Genomic DNA, 22,324 nt, shown 5'->3' with positions numbered 1-22,324 from the left:
AGTTGGTGTGGAGTACCTGGAAGATAGTCAGCTAGAATAATGATTTTTCACACCAGGGGAACATTACAAACACTTAGATATGCCCGCCTTCTACCTCCCCCTCACACCGCCTCCCCCCACCTCCCCAACACACACACACACACACACACACACACACACACAGATTCTAATTCAGTCCGCATGGATGGTCCTGGAAATCTTTATTTTTCTGTAAATTCCTCCAGGTGATTCTGATAATAGAAGATGTGGTGTCGGGAAAATTGCACAAAGGAGTCAGGCTTCGGATGGGAGAGTTGAACTGTATGATTTTCAGTCTCTTTCCAACCCTGTGGTTCTGTGATTCTAATTAGCCTTGTCAATACTTCTTCCTTTGTTGGATTACACACCCCTTTCTTCCCAAGAAACATTGTAGGTACTATTCTTTTTGTAATCTTCCACCTGCTAGCGGTCATTATTAGTTGGCTGTCTTTTTGAGGGGGGTGAGAATCATTTTAACAACCATACTACAGCTGGCCTGGAAAAGAAGTTTGTCTAGTGAATCTAATATTGATATTTGTTTGTATTGTATCTCACGAGGGACCAGTGCCCTCCTTCATATGTGTGCATGTGATTCCATGTGTGCCTGTGTGTGTGTGTGTGTGTGTGTGTCTGTAAATTAATTTCTCTAAAATTTTCTCTTTAGAATTTAATTCATTCCAAAGTCATACATTTCACTGTAGAAAAGTGGAAAATTTTAGAAAAGTATAAAGAAGAAATTAAAATATATCTCACAGAGTTCTTTAAAAAAAATACTTTTATTGTTGAGAGTATTACAGATGTCCCCCTTTTTCCCTCCACTGCTCCCCTCCACCCAGTTCCCACCCCACCCAGGCCTTCACCACCCTACTGTCTGTGTCCATAGGTAAGATCTTTAGTTAATTTCTTCCCGCCCACCCCCCACCCCCTTCCCTCTGAGATTCGTCAGTCTGTTCCATACCTCCATGCCTCTGATTCTCTTTTATTCACCAGTTTGTTCATTACATTTCGTGTTCATTTAATTTTTTGATTCAATTGTTGATATGTATTTGTTGCCATTTTATTGTTCATATCTTTTATCCCCCTTCTCCTCATCCTCCTTCTTCTTCTCCTTCTTCTTGAATACTCTAACATTTCTTTTTTTTTTTCTGGTGATGAATTCCTTTTGCTTTTTCTAGTCTACAAAGCCCTTTATCTGACCCTCAATTTTAAATGAGAGCTTTGCTGGGTAGAGTAACCTTGGTCGTAGGTCCTTGCTATTCATCATTTTGAATATTTCTTGCCAGTCCCTTCTGGCCTGCAAAGTTTTTGTTGAGAAATCAGCTGACAGTTGGATGGGCACTCCCTTGTAGATAACTGCTTACCTCTTGCTGCTTTTAAGATTCTCTCTTTGTCTTTAACCTTTGGCATCTTAATTATGATGTGTCTTGGTGTGGGCCTCTTTGGGTTCCTCTTGTTTGAGACTCTCTGTGCTTGCTGGACTTGTAATTCTTTCACCAGGTGTGCCCCTATGTGGGCTGAGTGCACAGTCTTGTAGTTGAGCTTTGATTGCTCTTGGCATCTATGGGAGGAGTTGGCCTCCAGATCAATTAGCTGTGATGACCAGCTGCAACTACAGTGGGAGAGCTGCTGTGCAGGAGGCAAGGCCCCGCTGTGAAGCAAGGCAGGCTGGTGCTAGTTCTGGGTCTTGGCCCTTTTATTGATAGGTTTGGGGCACACTGTCACCAACTGAGGCTTGTTTGAGAGATTTTAGCAAAGTCTGAAGTCTGAGCAGGGACAGGCTATTCATGCGGAAAATTGGGTGCAGCCAGGTTGGGTGGAGCTGTAAATTGGATTGGGTGGGGTCTCAGGAAATCACCAGGGTGGAGCAAACAGTCTGGGCCAATCTGATGGAAACCCTACTTGGCTGCCAGTCAGCCCTGGGACAGGGAGGTCCCAGCACTAGAACAATGAACCCTGCGAGCAGCCCTTTCTGGGAGAAAGCCTCCCCCAAGTTCCTGCCCTGATGCCAGACAATCCAGTTCCTCCCCATATGTGTCTGGGTGCCCCTGGTGCTGGAGCTCAGAAGAAGTAAGACCGTGTAAGTTCCTGCCCAGTTCTTTAAAAGGAATACCTGGATCTTCACCAGCCTCCGTGTCACTCAGCCCCAATCCCCACTGATTTTTACATCGCAAAGTTGCAGGGACTTCTCTTCCCAGCTCTGGGACCTAGGGATAGGGGTCTGGTGTGGAGCTGAGACCCCTTGCTCCTCATGGGCAGTTCCACAGAGTCTATCTCCCTCCTGATTAAAAAAGGTGCACAGGTGGGTGCCAGTCCAGCCTATTCTGTGTTTCTGCCCCTCCTACCAGTCTCAATGTGCTTTCTTTTTACTTCTCTGGTTATAGGACTTCTATTCAGCCAGCTTTTAACTGGTTCTAAATGATGATTGGTCTGTGTTTTAGTTGTAATTTTGATGTGGTTGTGGGAGGCAGTAAGTATAGGCATTTACCTACACCACCATCTTGGTTCTTCACAGAGTCTTATGCACTTGCTTTAATGCAATTTAACGCCTGTCATGAGCCTGTTCTGAGCCTACTCTTTAATACTTCTAATGAGGCTGCCTCATTTCAGATTTCATTCAGCTCAGAGTAAATGGCAGCTGATACAAATATAATTTACTATTACATTGGGGTTATTTTTCCATCCTTAATTTCCCTATAGCCCCTTTTATGAGTATAGTTCAGCTAGTGGAGTGGATCTGGAAAAATCTCATAATGGATTACATCAGTGTGTGACATTACTCCTTACAAAGATGTTTCCCTATTACTATTCCATTTAATCATCCCAATAAAACCAAGATGAAAATGATTTCCCTCCATTTTTTGAAAATGGTGAATAAATGTTATTTACCAGAACACCCCTAGGACATGCTAGACACTGTTGTAAGTCCTTTACAATTAACTTATTTAAACTGCATTGCAACCTTATAAAGGAAGTGATATTATTTTCATTTGATAAATCAGGTTGGTTAACTTGCCTAAAACTGCCTAGCAGTACATGATGGAACTGGGATTTGAATCTAGGCTGCAGAATTGATGTCCCTAATTCATATGCAATCCTATCTCCCAAAGTGACAAAAGTAAGACTTCTCAAAATTTAATTCAGGAAGCATTGCTTGAGCAGCATCTGGGTTCCAAGGGCTGTCATCGGGCCACTCTCTGGAGCTCAACATTTATGGGACCAGCATGTAACTATGGTACAGCTGCACTGTGATTAGAGCAATGAGGGCTGTATCGTAAATAAAGGTATTGTCCTACTCGGCTTAGGCTGCGATAACAAAATACCACAGATTGGGTGGTTTAAACAATAAACATTGATTTCTCACAGTTCTGGAGACTGGGAGTCCAAATTCAAGGTGCTGGCTAATTGGGTTCCCAGTGAGGGCCCTCTTCCTAGTTGGCAGATGGCCTTCTTGCTGTCTCCTTATATGGCTGAAAGAGAGGTTGTTTTTTCGTATGTCTCTTCTTCTAAGGGCACTAATCTCATTTATAATGTCTCCACCCTCCTGACCTAATTCTCTCCCAAAGGCCCCACCTCCAAATACCATCACATTGGGGATCAGGGCTTCACTAGATGAACTGACAAGGTGGGGGTTGAGGGCACAAACGTTCAGTCTATAGCAGGTGTCAAGAGAAGTGAAAGGGCAGCAGACAGAAGAGAGATAGATTCCATCTGATGACAGCACTGCCTCTGTATTGCGCCAGGTGCTTTCAAATATACAATTGCATTTAATCTTCACAAAAGCCTTATAGGGAAACCAAGGGTTACAGCCAGTCAGTGGCTGAACCCAGGTCTCTCTGGTAGTAAGACCATGCGGCTTTCCACTACACCAGGAGTGTACCATTCCCAATTAAGGAGTTCTTACTAGGTTTTGGACACTGTGTGAAACAATTTTCTTGTTATTATCTCATTTAACATTCGCTATAATTTTTTGAAGTCTATATTAATATTCTAATTTTAACAACATGAACCTGAGATCCTAAGAGGGTGAATGACATGCCCTAGGTCAGTGGTCGTCAAACTGCGGCTCACGAGCCACATGCGGCTCTTTGGCTCCTTGAGTATGGCTCTCCCACAAAATACCGACTTCTGCGCATGGGCCACGAAGTTTCAATCGCACTGTATGTGCGCGCCCGCATGTGGTATTTTGTGGAAGAGCCACACTCAAGTGGCCAAAGAGCCGCATGTGGCTCGCGAGCCGCAGTTTGACGACTGCTGCCCTAGGTCATAGAGCTAGTAAGTGGTAGAAGCAGAACTCAAACCCAGGCTTGTGTGATTTCAAAACCTGGGCTCTTAGCATAAACCTTTGTTTTCTGAGGCTACATAGTTTGGGAATGGCCAAGCTCAGATTTGTTCCAGAGCCTTTAATCCAAGTCTCTACTAGTATATATTGCCCCATGGTGACTGGTCACCTGGGCTCTCAGATGACAGATTGCAGCTGGCATTGCATAAGGGTGTACTTGCCCAGCTTTCGCAGCAAGCCTGTGGCCAGTAGTATGGATGGCATTTCCATTCTCCCTGCAGCAGGGTCTTGTGGAGCACAGCCAAAGGGACACCCAGCACCAAATGATATTCCCACCAGCTAGCACTCCAAGCCTGACTTCATTAGGGGGTTGGCCAGCACCTGAAAAGGCCAGATGGGAATTGGCTGAGAGGGCAGAAGGAGACAGTTGGGCTCATTAAAGCGTGACCATGTGGTTCTCTCTGGAGATGCTCGGTGTCAGAACCAATTGCTCGTATTTTGCCATCCAGTTTATATTTTCTGTATTTTGGTCAGCGACCAAATGAGGGCGGAGAGGATTATTTCTGCTTAAATAATCTAATTAATTGCTTGCCTCTCTTGAGTGTGAGAGAAGTACAGCGGTTCTTCTCAACTCTATTCTGTCTACCTTTTCCTTAGGTAAAGATTTAGGAAACTTAATATCACCTATTTCTGCCAAAGGAGTCTTACTTAGTAAAATAATTAGAGAAGGTGATGCTAAATTTACCAAGTGAAAAAGTCATAAAACAACAGTTTTTTGTTTTTTATCAGACACACTGGTTAATTGGTCATGTCACTGAAAGTCTCCGAGCCTGTTTTCATGTTCAGGTCAAGAACTAGTAGCTTCCTTAAGGGTTAATTTATTCATGTATTTATTCAACAAAGATTCATTTAGTTCTTACTCTATTCCCAGCTCTATATTAAGCCCTGGATCATTGTACAGATGATAGATAATGTAGGCAAAGTGCTTAGAATAGCTTCTGATACTTTTGTGCATTTGCAAAGGATGGCTATTTTCCTTTCTTCAGATTTTGAGCTCAAAGCACTATGTAGGGCCTTGTTTCCCAACCCGAACTCTCACTTCAGCAATAAGCTATCCACATACATCCCAGGAAGCCATTGGAGAGAAGCAGAGACTGAATAAGGTGAGGAAGAAAAGATAAGCCATAGCCACTACTACCAAAGAGGGGGGTTTGCAGGGAAATCCAAGCGGCAATCAATGTGGGCCTTAGTGATGGGAAAGCAAGACTATGGTGGGGTTTCTGTGAACACCAAAAAGACTGCTGATGAGAGAAATCAATCACATAGTTGTGACATAATGTTGCAAATACACATTTGGCTAACCTGAATGTCAGTGTTAAGAGCAAGTTAATTCTTAATATTGAGGCCAGACTATTAAGATATGGTATTATCTCAGTGATTATATGCTTAAATTGGGTTCTGGTTTATTTAACTCAGGACATTTTGGATATGGGAGTACAAGGGAAGGGGTTGTTATTCGTTGTGATAAACTCAGCCCAGACTAACAGGGAATTGTACTGGCCATAAAGCTATGTACTTCTCATCCAGAACATCACGTTTTTTTTGAGAATTCCCATTGGATAAGGGAGGTGTGGACGGCCCTTGAAGGCTGTTTCTGAAACTGAGTGGATGTGCATGTCACTAAAGTTAGCTGTTAGCAGGTACTTGTTCAGGCCCTATTTCTACCACTTTCTAATGGTGTACACTTCAAGTCTCAGCTTACCCAGCCATAGAATAGGGTTGATAACACCTACATCACTGGGTTATAGTGGGGAGCAGATGAGATCATGTAAAAGTAAAGGAATTTTTCATTAATACTTATATGTTAAAACTTCAGCCACCACTTATATATATATATCATCATTATCATTGTTAATGAAACCATGCCACCTACATAAGGAGGGCTTTAAAAATTATTATTTACTAACTCTGTTGCCTGCTCAAAGAGTAATAATATACCATATCAAATATTAGGTTTGTATGCATGTGTTTGTGTCTGTCTGGCTGTTTGTTCATCCATCTGACAACATTCTTTGCAACCCTTTTAAGATTTAAGGGATAGACCATTACAAATGGCCTAATAGGGACACTTGTTAAGAAATCTGAAAAGAATGGACTTAGGGCCCTAACCAATTTGGCTCAGTGGATAGAGCATCAGCCTAGGGACTCAAGGGTACCAGGTTCAATTCTGGTCAAGGGCATGTACCTTGGTTGTGGGCACATCCCCAGTAGGGGGTGTGCAGGAGGCAGCTGATCGATGTTTCTCTCTCATCGATGTTTCTAACTCTCTATCCCTCTCCCTTCCTCTCTGTAAAAAAATCAATAAAATATATATATTTTTAAAAAAAGAATGGACTTAGGAACCACGGGGGGAAAAATTAGAATGCTGTGGCCAAACAATTTTTAGAGTAGAATACTGAGCCTAATATTATGCATGTTCAGGGCCCCCGTGAGTTTTATGGATTTATGCAGAATTTGCACAGCCTGATCAAATAACCATGTGTATTCTCTGCATGCTACAGTCATTTTGGCAACATCTATTGGACTCGTCTTTTCCATATTTAGCCTGGTTGATGCAAAGAAGCCAGGATAAAGTCAGGGCTATAACAGCGGTGTTAGAAAAATCCAAAGAAATGAATATGAATTAGCATTTGCTCTTGGATTAAAACTGAGAAAAGCTGAAGGAACTCAGAGAAGGCATTTTATCAGGGAGCATCTTTCCAGCAGCAGCTCACCTTTTCTGAAGTCTTCCTTGCTCTCCTCCCAACTCCTGAATGTTGGGTGCTCACAGAAACTCTCCGTGGAACACATTGCTTTCATATGTGAGGTTAGATTTGAAAAATTTTGTTCAGCTGTTTCCACTCAAATATTCTACTCTCACATTGAAGTAAATATATTCTGAAACTCCATTCTGTAACTATAGAAACCCTGATTCTCACTGTGTTTCAGCTGGAAGCACAAAAGAGCCCACAGTTTAAAAGGCGTATGTTGTTAATTATTAATCTATGAATAGCTTAGATTTTAGAAACCATTAAGTTTCTCTAGATTTAGGTTTTTCCTCTTTCTTTTCTTTGTCCGTTTTTGAAATAAGCTAGTCATACTTAAACAGTGTCATGTTAAAACAATGCAATGAATATTCTGTTAGTTCAACAGTTACTAATGGAGGACTTGTTATAACACATTGTGGGGTGATATGTGGGCTTGCCTTCAAAGACCATAGAGCCTTGCATGTGTAATGAGAAATAAACAGACACAGGGAAATTAGAGAAAAGCCGACACAGAGGTGCAAATAAGTGTTATTGTGGCTCAGAGAAAGAAACGATGTGACACACTGGAGAGGCAAAAAATAGGGAGATATTTAAATTTTTGCCTTTTCCTCTTTTTCAATGGCAGCCTTCAAACAAGGCACAACTCCTAACAATTTTATTTTACTGATATTCCTCAAGCCCTCTCTCTCCTCCACTTCACTATGATATCTAATCATTTCCTGCCTGGGCTATGGCAATATCTTCTCAATAGGCCTCCTGAGCCCTCTCTCTCCTCCACTTCACTATGATATCTTCTCAATAGGCCTCCTGACCCAGCAGGCGTGGCTCAGTGGTTGAGCATCAACCTATGAACCAGGAGGTCACAGTTTAATTCCTGGTCAGGACACATGCCTGGGTTGTGGACTCGATCCCTGTGTGGGGAGTGCAGGAAGAAGCCGATCAGTGACTCTCTCTCTCTCATCATTGATGTTTCTACCTCTCCCTCTCCCTTCCTCTCTGAAATCAATAAAAAGATATTTTAAAATAAATAAATAGATAAATAGGTAGATAGACCTCTTGCTTCCAGCTGTCCCTTCCCTCCTCCAGTCTTTCTTCTTCACCAGGGTCACTTACTTAAAATGCTAATCTATTCTATTACTTTCCTGATTTACATCCTCTAATCTTGAAGACTCCCCAAGGAAAAAAACCCAAGTCCTTAGTGTGGGTGAATACCCTTTACAAGGAGGCCCCACCACCAGCCTCACTTCCCCATCCTCTATGTACCATATGCCGGAATCTTCCTACCACCTTTAGCTTGCTTATAGCCTCAGCTCATGGTGTATGTTGTCTCTCCTGTCTGGGAAATTCTCCCTGAACTTTTCCTACTGACAAGTTCTTTCTCATCCTTCAAGTTCACATAAATTAACACCTCCTCCAAGAAGCCCACCTCAATGCTTTCCACTTCTCTTTATCCTTCCATGAGATATATGCTCCCACATTGCTATCAAAGGTCTAACTGCGCAGCATTATCAGTCTTTATGTTCTTTGCAGTCATGCTATTAAAATGCTTTCTCCTTGTTCCCAGCTCCTTACTTGATACATGGTAGGCCCTCAATAAGTGATTGATAAATAAATGAAATGGCAGGTAAATAATGAAGTCTGCAGAAGAATGGACAGGAGAAGGACATTGGGAAAAGGGGAAAATTCAAGATTATCTGTAACATGTTTGGTTTGGAGGTGAAGGTAGTACATTCCCCAGTGTCTTAAAGGGAAGGGAAGAAAAAAGAAAAAGAAAGGTGAAAAGGTTGGAAGAGAGGATGCACTGTGGTTTCTTTGAAATAAATTTCGATGGATTTATTCAGGCACTTAAATAACAAATACTGGTTTTTCTCCCTCTTTGTTCCAAAAACTATTACTTTCAGTACAAAAAACACAGAAATTTCAAGGGATGTGTTAGCAGCTTAAAGACATTATACCAAGACTTTCTATACTGTCTTTGTATACTTTTTACACAAAAGAACAGAAATATTTTAGAGCACATTTTATTTGAGCTGTCTGATAAGAAGAAGGGGTATCCTTCAGTTAATGAGGAACTTTAATCCTAAGTGACTGGCCATGTGATAGAGTCTTTATTTTCAATTTTCTCTAGGGTGGAAAGAAAGGAACGTGCCCGATTGAAGACTGTGAAGTTTAATGCAAAACCTGGAGTGATTGATTCAAAAGGGGTAGGTACAAAATAATCAAAACATTAAGTTCTCTCGATTGCCATGGAGTTAACTATAATTAACATTTAGTCTTTCAGTAGCAAGTAAATTATGAAGCTACCAGACAGTAGAGCACTGTTATAAATGTATTGCTAAAAGTAATGATGTGATTTCTGATGAAATTGATTTATGGTGAATATATTAAATCCTGGGGGTAAAGTTGCTAGTGGTCAGCAGAAATCATGCATTGATGAAGGTGATATAATGATTACAACGAAGAAGAGAAATATAATTTAGGTGTTTTCATTTTTAATTTGTTTTCTTTTAAATGAAATGTCTAGAGGGATGGATTTCATAAAAGATACCTGTTCATCATAAATTATGTCTAGTCTGTTACACATTATAAAGCTAAGAGTAGTGGTCATGGAAATATACATATGAATCATCTAAGTGAATACATGGATTGTTGTGACAGACATAGAAGAGAATTAACAAATGAAATTTAATCACTAAAATTAAAAGATTTACTCATATGCACATGTATCTTTTTTAATAACAGCTTTAATGAGGTCTAATTTACTACCATACAATTCACCAATTTAAGTATGTAATCCAAAGGTTTTTGGTATATTGAGAGTTATACAACCACCACCATAATTTTAGAACATCCTGTCACCCCATTAAGAGATCCTGTAGCAGTCACTTTCCATTTCCCCCAATCCCATCTCCACCCACACCCCGCCCTACTACTAATTCACTTTATCTCTATAGATTTGCCTATTCTGGACATTTCATAGAGATGGAATTATACATTATATGATCTTTTGTGCCTGCTTCTTTACATAATGTTCTCAAAGTACATCTATGTTGTAGCATGTGTAAATATTTTGGTTTTTTTCCACTGCCAAATAATATTCCACTGTGGATATACCTCAATTAACTTATTCATCAGTTGATGGATGTTTGGGTTGTTTCCACTTTTTTGGCTATTATGGATAATGCTGCTGTGAGCATTCATGGACATACATTTATTTCCATTTGGGATATACCTAGAAGTGGAGTTACTGGGTCATTTTAAGAACTGCAAGACTGTTGTCCAAGGTGCTCATACCATTTTACCATCCTACCATCAGTGTGTGAGAGTTCCAATTTCTTCACATATTCACCAGCACTTGTTATTACATATCTTTCTGCTTATAGCCACCCTATTCGGTATCTCATTATGGTTCTGATCTGCATTTCTCTAATGGCTGTTGGTATTGAGCATCTTTTCACGTGCTGATTGGCCATTTGTATTTCTTCTTTGGAGAAATACCTATTTAGATCCTTTGCCTATTTTTAAATTAGGTTCTTTTGTTGTTATTGAGTTGTAAAGTGTCCTTACATATTGTGAATATTAATCTCTTATCAAATATATGCTTTCCAAATATTGTCTCCCATTCTGTGAGTTGTCTTTCTACTCTCTTGATAGTGTTTTTTGATGAACAAAAGTTTTAATTTTGATGAATTTTATCTACTTTTTTCTTTTGTTACTTGTATTTTAGATGTCATATCTAAGAAACCATCACCTAATCCAAGGTCATGAAGATTTATGTTGATATTTTCTTCTAAGTGTTTCATAATTTTAGCTCTTACATTTAGGTATTTGACCCATTTTGAGTTAATTTTTATGATATGAGGTAGAGTTCCAATATTATTCTTTTGCAAAATCATGTCATATGTAAGAAAGAAGTTTAAACTTCCTTCTTTCCAATCTGGATGACTTTTATTTCTTGGTCATGCCTGATTGCCGTGTCTAGAACCTCTGATTGCCCTGGGTAGAAGTGGCAAGAGGAGTCATCCTTGTCTTGTTCCTGACATTAAGAGGAAGGCTTTCTGTATTTTACCATTAAGTATGATGTTAGCTGTGGGTATTACAGCTTTTAAACTCTGTTTTATATAATATTAGCATTATATTGCTATAGTATAAAATACCTTAGCTCCCTTCTCCCTATTCTCTTTCTGTTTGTCTCCTTTCCTTTATTTTTCTGTCCTGACATATCTGGTTTCTCATTGTCAAAAAGAACCATAGGTTATGGTCAGTATATGTCACTATGGAAAACAAGAAGAAAATCTATTATTTCTCAGGACTTCTGATCCCCAAACCTACACTGCCCTTTGTATTTTTAAGTAGAAGTGTAATTGTGCAGTCCTTTTATTAACATAACTTACTTTCCCCTAAAACATTCAGATGGGAATTTATTTAAACATATGATGGTGCTCTAAAAATAAGTGAAAGTATATGTCTTCATGCATGCAGTCCTTTTAAATAAATACTGCTTCTATACAAAAGGATAGGATTTTTTAATGATTCTTGGTTAAAAAAAAGGATATATTTCCTGTTTGTTTCATATATGCAGTTGGATTTATATCAAAGAATTTTTATTGAATACCTATCATGTGCCAAACACAGAGCTAGAACTTGTGAAAGATTCAAAGTGGAACATAGGCCTTTCTCCTTAAGTATATATCAATGCATAGGATATAAATTCTAGGGCTTGAATGACCACTGAAAGAGAAGCAGTGATCATGTGGAAAAGGAAACCCTAGACTGAAATTAGGAAGGTTAAGTAACCTGGGTTCTGGTTTCAGTTCATGACTAAGTCACAACTGCCCCTTGGGCCTCATTAGCAAAATAACAGCTTTGAACTACGCCAGATATGTCAGACACGTTTCACTTCCTACATAGATTGATGGATTGATAGTTTCTATCTGGAATAGTGTGTTGAAAATGATTCTGAGGCCATATATGACCTTGGCGGGGGGGGAGGGGAATTGCCATGATTGATAGTCATGACTAACACAATATTTAGAATTGTTCCCTTTTTGATGTGTCTGGATTCAATGATTTTTGAGGTGCCCACCAGCAGTAATTCTCCATGAGTCAACAAATTAAAGAAATAATGAACCAAAGTTTTCCAAACCCCCAGGAGAATAATACATCAGTAAGAAGATGCTTGTCCAGAAGGAGAAAACAAAGGACAGTTGAGAGAAAGTATACTGGCCCAGCCAGTGTGGCTCAGTGATTGAGCATCACTCCATGCACCAAGAGGTCACCAGTTCGATTCCAGGTCAGGGCACATGCCTGGGTTGCTGGTTTGATCCCTGGTGAGGGGAATGCAGGAGGCAGCCAATCGATGTTTCTATTTCTCTCTCCCTTTTCTTTCCTGCCTCTGAAAAAAAAAAATCCATAAAAAAAATATGTTTTAAAAGAGAAAGAGAAAGTGCACTGGAGAAGGAGAGACAAACTGTGTAAAGAGTTGGGAAAGTTGGGTCAGGTGATCAGGAAGTGCCACTCGCTTTGAGCCAAAGGCAAGGAGTATAGACATAAGCCATTGTTACAGAGGCTTTAGTGGCTAGTACCATAAAATAAATTTAACTTAAATGGAAGAGTGAAACTCTTTGGTATGAGAAAGAGATGGTGTTTTAAATAATCTTATCATTTGCTGGCAGTTACAGAGCATTGTGAAGTGTTGCCCAAGTTGAAAGTGAAAGCCACGGTTACTATCTTGGAGTAACTTAAAATCAATTAGTATGTGTGAAGCAGGCTGTGACAGAGCTATGAGAATTCAAATTAACGGGCTTGAGATGACCAGAGAGCACTTCATAGAAGAGCTTTGACTTTAATTGACCTACCAGTGCTTCAGTTACTTTTCCTGAACTACCATTGATTTAAAGAAAAACACAACACTAAATGCTGCAAAATACCAGGCACTGTGCTAGGTGCTGCATGGGGCAGCAAAAGAAATAAAAAGGCAAAGTCTGTCATCTCAAGGAGCTGACACAAAAAAGTTTATAGGAAAAAAATAATGAATCCAATATCACTGATTTCCCCAATAAATTTAGAGAATTAATAATCTTGATTTCAATATCAGGACACAGAGCCTCAGAGAAATTAAATAATTTACCTAAGATCACATAGCTAGTAGGTGCAAGGGTCAGGTTTAAATTCAGGTCATTTTTTAAAAATATATTTTTATGGATTTCAGAGAGGAAGGGAGAGGGAGAGAAATAGAAACAACAGTGATGAGAGAGAATCATTGATCAACTGCCTCCTGAATGCCCTTCCTCCACTCCCACTGGGGAGGGAGCCTGCAACCCAGGTATGTGCTCTGACTGGGAATTGAACCTTGACCTCCTGGTACATAGGTCAATGCTCAACCACTGAGCCACACCACAGCCAAGCTAAATCAGGTCATTTTTGACAGCAGAACATTTGTTCTTTCCATTTCTTCACACTGTACCTTATTTTGCTGGAGGACAGAAGAAGAATAGAGTTCCGATTTATGCCTTGGGTAGGAAAGAGGGCTTCAAAGAGAAGGTATCATTTGAACAAGATCTTGAAGTGTAAGAATTTGCCATGAACATGAAGGTGGAAACTGTAGGCATGTTGGAGTAAGGCCCAGCAGATCAGGGACACCAGATGGATGGTGTAGATAGTGTGGTGGGAGTTTTAACAAATGAGCTGATAAAAACTTCTGGAAGGTCAGGAAGCTTACATGGAAAGTCTAGCTATGAGCTTAAAGCGAATTGAAATTTTAGAGTATCCATGAGGAAATCTGAGGCTTTCCATTTGAAAGTATCCGTTTGGTACAAATGAAATGCCTGGAATTTTTGTCCACTCCATGTGCCTTCACAAAGTCTGTGTCTACACATGCAAAGACAAGTAGACAATTGTGTCAATAACCCAGATAATTCCAGTCTTCCCAGACACCTGAGGTCAAAGTGGTCATGTTTGGATGGGTCTCATTGAGAACCATCTCAGTTCCCCAAATCTCACTGCTAAGTTCCTAATGAGCCTCCATTCAAACCAGCCTGTGATGAAAATGTAATCACCCCCTTAATTTCCATCTTTGTTCTTCTAACTTTTTAAAATCAGTTTCCTAATCAGTCATTTTGTTACTTCTTAAGACGCGTAGGAAATTGTATAGTCTTCAGAATTGAGCTGTTTGCCATTGAAAAATCAGTATTTAGTGACTTGGGCTAAATTTTGTTTTATTTTTATTTTTAAAATATAATTTAAGGAAGGGAAATATATGTTGGAGAGAGTATGAGAGAGCAACAATATCCTTACTAAATTTCAGCAAGTGCAATACGTATGTGCCCCTTTTGTATTGTAAATTTAAAGGCAGGCAGGCTGTACATAAATAAATAACCTATTTAGCCACAGGCTGATACAAAACAAAGGTGATAGATGTTATTTGAAGTAGCTGGAGTGTTCGTTGGAAAAACCCAGACAGCTTACATGGATCTCTTAATCACCACCACAGAATTTGAAAGGAAATTATTCATTCCCTCTTTATAGATTTAAAGAAACTGAGGCTTCAAAAGATGAAGAAACCTGAGCCCATGTCTGATTCCAAACCCATAATCTGTGCACAACAGCATGCTCTCTTCCTTATTAAATCCATGTTACACTTGTGCTTTTTAAGAAAAATGAAGATGCCCTAGCTGGTGTGGCTCAGTGGATAGAGCATCAGCCTGCGGACTGAAGGGTCCCAGGTTCGATTCCAGTCAAGGGCATGTACCTTGGCTGCGGGCACATCCCCAGTAGGGGATGTGCAGGAGGCAGCTGGTCGATGTTTCTCCCTCATCGATGTTTCTAACTCTCTATCCCTCTCCCTTCCTCTCTGTAAAAAATCAATAAAATATTTAAAAGAAAAAAGAAAAATGAAGAAATAAATTGAATTGGGTTTAGCGTTGTCAAAAACTTAGACATAAGCTTAAATCCTGAAAGGAGAAAGCTGGTTTCCTCAATGGTGTATCTTTCTGACTCAGACCATTTCTGCAGTGAGTGTGGGCTACATACTTTCTCTCTCGTGGCCAACCAGAATAAAGGAGGGGACAGGTCTTGGCAAACATGCTCATTCAGTTATCTAATAAGCCTTTACTAGATGCCAATACAAAGCAGCTTGCTAGTCAGTGTAGACCAAGACAAGCCATGGTCACTGCCCTGAAGGAGCAAGGATTTCAGGGGAAAGAACGAGTCCCCTCAGATAGGAAGTTATTCGTGCCAAACAAGAAGGATAGGAAGTTGCTCTGAAGTTCAGTGGAAGAGGAGATTCTGGCGTGGAGGCTGAGGGATTTTGGATTAGGGGGGTAAGAGGGACCTTGAAGGATTAGCACAGTTTTCAAGGTGTGGGTGGTGGAGTAGAAATTGGACACAGGAAAAGTAGGAAGTAAAGCATGATTTCTATTCACTGCAAGCAACAGTGTATGGAGGAGAGTAAAAGGATTCGGGACTGGAAAGTTAAACTCCGGTCAGTTTTGGTGCCTTACCTTTCCCTGAAAACATGTACTTTATAGTGGAGACAGTGAAGATTTGAAGGGTTGTGACCCACCCAGACCTACTGATTTCCTCTGGGCTTGCACCCTGAATATAACTGTATCATTGCCCAAATGTCACTCCCAAAGGTCCAAACTTACTCATCTTTGCACCCCTAACACTTAGCATGGTATCTACCATGTCATTCATCCATCTTAGAAGAAAGAGAAGTAATGATAAAAAAGTAGGTTTCCAAGAGGTCAATCTGGCAACTGTGGGAAGGATAGATTGGAGAAGAATGAGACTAACGGTGAGAGATGTTCAGAAAGCTATTGTAGTATTCTGGTGTGAGATTCTGAAAATCTGAGCTATAAATAGTGGCAAAAGCAAAGGCAAATGGGAAACTGTTTCTAGAGAAATCAGAGAAGACTGTTGTTCTTGGGCATTTGACCTAATGGTTTCTCATAATATTTTGTTTCCTTTTCCAAAGCCTGAGCTCCCTCTAAGAGTAGATGCGGACTGTGAGAGAGGGCGTGGGCAGAGATGACGCTATGGGTAGTAAGGTCATGGCCGTCTCCCTGAATCAAGTTGGAGCTGGCATGAGAAATCTCAGTTCAACTTCACAGAGTCTTGGAAATTTCTCTATGGCCATTGACTCCTTACTCTGTCATTTACAGATGAAGAAACTGAGAATCCTTTCTCTGGGATACACAGGGAGTGGGCAGCAGAGCCTGCCACTGTGTCATGTATCAAAAAAGTAATTGGACACTCAGTGTTTTGTTAGCAAGAACTGTGTTTGCTTCACCAAGAATGGGTTACAGGAATTGCTTTTGTAACAGCTCCAAAGTGACATTTGGAGTTTCAAGGGAAAGTCATCACTGCCCTCGAAAGAAATCCCCTTATAGAGCCAGTCTTCGGAGGGCCCACGCCCAATGAAGAGCTCAGTTGCCCAGTGGTGACCTAGAGATTCAGGGAGGAGCGGTGGAAGGAAAGCCATACTGCCCACTCCATGGGCCTCTGGAAGGCATTTCCCCTCAGAGCTCATAAATTCAGAAAAGGCCACTCCTCGGTGGTATTATTACTTCCTGCTCCAGGCCCTCCAGCAGTATCCTGACTGTTCTTCCTGGCTATAGTCTTTCTCTCTGATTCTTTCCCCATTTCGCAGGCAGTATGGTTTTAACCATCTAACATTTTTATGCAAAGAACTAAGACAGGGCTTGTCCAGGGAATTCTGGAGTATCGCTAGCCCAGGCTGGGGACAGGTGCTAACTCATTACATTTTCTTTTCAATGTGATAATCACATTTGTCCAAACCTTGAGCTCCATGTCCCCTGAGAACCACAGAGCAGCACACTGTGAATTCTCTGACAAAGAAGTACTGGTGGCCTCTCTGTAGATGGTCCTCAGAGGGGCCTATAATTGAGTTTCCTGCTCTGATGCATGTAAGATGGTCCCCATCTGAACCTTGAAAGGCAGCTGAACTCAGTGAATAGTTTTGAATGAATAAATATGTATCATTTCATTCCTTCTCCAAAAGGTATTTATTTATCAAGTTACTGAAGAAACTGCTAGTCTATGAAATGGAATGGAGAATAGATCACGTTCCTTAGGTATTTCTATGCATACTTATTCTTGGTAGCCATCTCCCTCCAAGGTCCAAAAAGTACTACTGTTGAAACTACCAAATTGAACTGCAACTGTATATACCAAATTTAAAATAACTTAGAAATATAGACAGTAGAATCTGCCTACTATGCACACACACATCCATTTTTAGAAGTGATTTAGTTTATAAAGCATGTCTACCTTCTATAGCTTAATTCCATCCATTTTTAAGACAACTTTTTTGTTTTGTATATATTGGCATATATATTGTATATATGTTGGGTCAACCTCATCATCAGAATAAAAAATAAAAATAAAAAAGTGGTAAACTTGAAAAAAATACTTTTAATGGCCCATACTATTTTCACTACTTAATTAAGCTAAATGTTTCATTTAATGAATATTGGCAGGAGCATGGAAAATTGAATTAATAAATATACTTGCTCATTATGCTCTACTCCTCTAATGTTTTCTGTTGTTTGGGCTTTTATTAACAGGCATTTGTTGAGGCCATACTAAGTGCCAGGTACTGATTGAAGCAATGGAAGAACACCATGCATAAAAGATGGTTTCCCCTTTGGAATCTTAAAATATTCTGCGTCAATAAACATGTTAGCAAATAAGAATCTGGAAAGTGCTGAGTGAGAAGTGAGCCCAACGTACTATTTAAACTTAGACCTGGAATACTTAAGCATCTCTTGGAGTCCATAGGAAAGTTCCTAGAAGAGATAACATTCAAAGCAAAGCGGAAGGAAAAGTAAAACCTATCCAGGAATAAAAGTATAGAAAGAATGATATATAGGGAACAGGATGTAAAACAGGAAACAGCCCAGTGTGCCTTGGGGAAGCCAAAGAAGCTTGATGTTACTTAACTACAAAAGCAACAGTGTCAGCAGAGAAGGCAGAGGGAACGTTGGGAGCAAGATCACTCGGGCAATGGAGAGTCTTTGCAAGAGTTTAGCAGAGACTAGAATTTTAGCAGACTGTTCTGCTGCTGTGTTGATTAAATTTCCAAAAGGAAGAAACTAGCAGGGGGGATGATTAGATAGATGATTAGATAGATGATTGAGAGAGAGAGAGAGAGAGAGAGAGAGAGAGAGAGAGAGAGAGAGAGAGAGAGCGCCAGCCTGGAGCACCTACATTAACATCAGTTGAGGCTCTTATTTAAAATAGAGCTGTCCGGCCCATCCTCAGTCCTGTGGAATCAGGATTCCTGTGGGTGGTGGTAGGAAAGCTGCATTTTAACAGGCTCCCCCAAGGTTCCTTTAGACTTACTGAAGTTTGAGATACAAAGGCATAGCTGGAAGGTGTGGTCTCAATCAGAATGACCAGCTTCTATCAGAAGTATAATAACATGTCATATAAAAATGAAATTATATTAAAAGAGAGAATATATGTAAAGTACCTGGAAATATTAGTCTATCTCTTTCCCACCCCTACCCACATGCACACGCATCTCAAACTCTTCCCCATTTAAAAGACTAGAATGAGTAGCTTCCTGAAGGTGCTATTTATCTAGGTTCCAAATCCCCTTTGCACCTAGAGAAAGAGGGAGTTGCCGCAGTTTTGCCCTACATCCACTTGCGTGAGGAGTGTTTTTGACTACATGCTTGCTGACTTTGAGGTAGAGTTGGCAGCAGGACTGATCTCAGTCCCCAGCTCTTGCCCCTGCCTTTGGTTAGAAATTGGGATTATTTCTGAGTTCTCTGCCATATTGTGTAATAACCTGTCCAGAGCAGATTCGATCAGCACTATTGCATTGGAAAAACACTGCATTTCATTCAGTATGGCAGTTACTTTGAACATCTGTACATTGCTTTATTTTCTACAGGTTATTTTTAGAGGCATTGTTCATTTGCTTCTTACAATAGCCCCATAGGGTAAGTTTTTCTAATGTGCCCATTTTACAGATGAGAAAACTGAAGCTTAGAAAGAATAAATAACTTACCCAAACTCATAGAGCTAGTAGGTGGCAGAGCTGAGGCCTACACGATATGATGTATTATTATATGAACAAGGTAGAATAATTCTTAAAGGCATTTGCATGTATGAACTAATTCTAGATATGATTAGCATACCTAATTCTATTTATTCAATTAGTGATGCTAGGACTAAAGTAATGTAAATAGAAGATGCATAATTTGTGGTTATATAAATAATGAGTGTAGTTTCATCACATGAGCTTTTGTTAAATTTTCTTCCTATTAATGTAGGATGTTAAGTCTAAATCATAAAATTTGTCTCCAACCCATTTCTACTTTGAGAGTTATTCATGAATAAATTCTGATTCACTACAGGGCTTCCTTTAACCTTACTCTTGGAAGTAAAAAGCCCAGTCACACTTTCGAGTTTACTTTGCAAGTCTTTAGCTCAAAGCTGAAACATCAATACTGGAAGATAAAGATGATAAGCTACTGTCCAGTCATCCGACTCCCTCACTACCATAATTATAGCCAAACCCTTAGCAAGCAAAAATAGTCCGTCCTGCCCCTTGACTACTGTTCACTGCATTTATATGTGGGTAGAAGTGTTTTCTTTTTAATGACAGATCATGTAATGTCTAAAAAGTCAATAATAACTTCCATATGTTCCTAATATTCATAAAAATACCTAATTATTTTGTCTTTTCATTTTAAAAGAAATAGGCTCTGAAATTAGACTCCTGAATTCTATTCTTAGCTTTCCTAACTATGTGATCTGGAGCCAGTAGCTTCTCTGTCTGAGACTAATTTTTCAACTGCAATAACATCTAGAGAACAGATTACAAGTTCCTCGAAGACAGGGAATGTGATTTATTTTGGGCCTAATGTAGTTCTTGGCATTCAACCAATAAACATTGAATTAAATATATGAGAATAAGGGAGATGTATTTGGAGAAAATATATCTAAATTAGAAGGTATAGTCCTCATGCTTTTTGCTGTCACTTGTGAATGGAGAACTGAACAATTTATTGTCGCCTTTAAATGAAGCTTCTCTTGATCTGAGTGTTATTTCCTTTGATTTCAATCAATAGAATTGGGGTTTCCCATATGTACAGGGTACTGCCCTCACCACTGAGGGGAGAGGTAGATGGGTCAGGCCCACTGCTGCCAGGCCAGAGCTTACCTTGATATGTATACACACACACACACACACACACACACACACCCCAAACCCCCACCACACACACACACACATACACACACCCCAAACCCCACACCACACACACACACCCTAAACCCCACACCACACACACACATACATACACCCATACATGCACACACACACACACACACACCAAACCCCACACACCACTATGGTATATATGGCAAAAAAGCTTAGTGAAAGATGCAGTGTCTTAATGGAGGCTCAAAGGGGAGAGGGCCTACACTGAGTGAGAGCAATGAAGAAATGGTTCTAAGAAAAGGTAGCACTTAAGTCTATGAGGATGATGATTTCAACAACTATAGAGTAAGTGCATTTCACACTTAGAAAACAGTAGTAGAAATAAATGTAAAGGAGTGGAGGATGTCTGGCTACCAGTAAGTATTACATTTGACTGGAACATGGACCATACTCAAGGGGCCTATTGGGGAAGAAGGCTGGATGTGTAGCTTGAGGCCAAATAATAGAGGGTATTGGGTACTCCTTTATGAAGTTTGAGAAGGCTATTCATTAGGCCCGGGAGGGGGGCGGGGGGTGCAGGCCTTAAAGGTTGTTTGGACAGAGCAGTGATATTTATGAATGAAAAGGTTGACTCTTGTTGCTGGGAGGATGAATGGTGGGTACTTGGCAGAGACTGGAGGGGAGAGGCTGGGGGTGGGGAGAGAGGAGTAAAAGGACTCTGGTCATGGAGGCCTCAGCATAGGGTTAAAGGATGCCTGAAGATGACAGTGTCATTTAGTAGAGAATGTTGAAAATGTTACCCGTGAACGTGTTGAAAATGTACCCGTGAACATGAATGAGTACTAATTGGTAGACAAAGGGGTTAAGAGCAAATCATGCAAAGTAACTGCACCTACTCGGGTAACAGTGGGAGAAAGAACTTGGTAGAGCTGAGACCAGAAATTAAAATTGTGTGTATGGTTATAGGCCTATCCTCAGGCAGGTACCTCCCCACCACCCCAGTACGTTTGCATTACCTGCCAGTTGAAGTCTCTAGCATTAGGTAACAGCTATGCGCTGTTATAAATTGATACCAATTCATGCATGATACTGAAACAACCCCTGAATTGAACTGAAAACCAACCCAGAGCGGAATCAGTATAATTGTCACTAAAATAAACTTTTTTTAAAATGAATCCAATTTTAGACGGATTGCCAGGTTAAAAGTAAAAAGGTGGTTATGATAGATCCAGTCCTCTGGGTTGAAGACATTATTTGTGGACACTAGAAATAAGTCCTTATATTGCAGAGTTTTGTACATTCATAGATGAAGAGGCAGGGTCAGAGGAAATGAGTGACCTAGTCATAGTCACACAGCTGAGTACAATCCTTTGGAGACACATGAATATAGTTTCATTTATTTATCAAAGGTTTACACGCTGTCTTTCATGTCTAGCACTATGCTAGGGCTTGGGGAAACAAAGATGCATGAGCCTTTGTCCTTGCTCTTGGCAAACACCGAATGATCTGGGAAAGGTTTGGATTTCATTGGAAGTTGGCACTCTCGGCAGTGTAGAGGCCTAATACTGCAATCCTAGCTACAGTGATGGCCATGTCAGCTGAGACAGGCCAATCACCCCTCTGTAAAATAGGACCAGTAAGAGGGATGCAGTAAGCTTGCTTCATTAAAATGTGAGATAAAGCCCAGCTGGTATGACTCAATGGTTGAGCATCAACCTATGAACCAGAAGGTCATGGGTTCGATTCCCCATCAGGGCACATGCCCGGGTTGTGGGCTCGATCCTCAGTAGAGGGCATGCAGGAGACAACCGATCAATGATTCTCTCTCATCATTGATGTTTCTATCTCTCTCCCTCTTCCTTTCTCTCTCTGAAGTCAATAAACATATCTTTAAAAAATATGAAAATCTGATCAATATAATTTAAACTAAATAAATAAAATGAACAAAAATCTGCCTACATTTTAAGAATCGAGTTCAATCTCCCATATTACAATAGTCTTGACTAGTCTTCATTAACATTT

At 40.2% G+C, this 22,324-nt stretch overlaps 1 protein-coding gene across 1 annotated transcript in view; it reads left to right on the top strand.

Annotated features, from left to right (window-relative positions):
• The window catches only part of DLG2 (discs large homolog 2), a 1,585,094-nt gene that overhangs the window by 1,513,395 nt on the left and 49,375 nt on the right, over positions 1–22,324 (top strand). Inside the window, exon 17 of the mRNA XM_006763751.2 lies at positions 9,233–9,308. Coding sequence (XP_006763814.1) covers positions 9,233–9,308 — 76 coding nt within the window. The remainder of the gene's footprint in view (positions 1–9,232; positions 9,309–22,324) is intronic.

The sequence above is a fragment of the Myotis davidii genome, unplaced genomic scaffold (assembly GCF_000327345.1).
Source record: "Myotis davidii unplaced genomic scaffold, ASM32734v1 scaffold499, whole genome shotgun sequence".
Taxonomy (NCBI): domain Eukaryota; kingdom Metazoa; phylum Chordata; class Mammalia; order Chiroptera; family Vespertilionidae; genus Myotis; species Myotis davidii.
The sequence above is the reverse complement of the archived record's forward strand: the minus strand, read 5'-3'. Positions and strand labels throughout refer to the sequence as shown.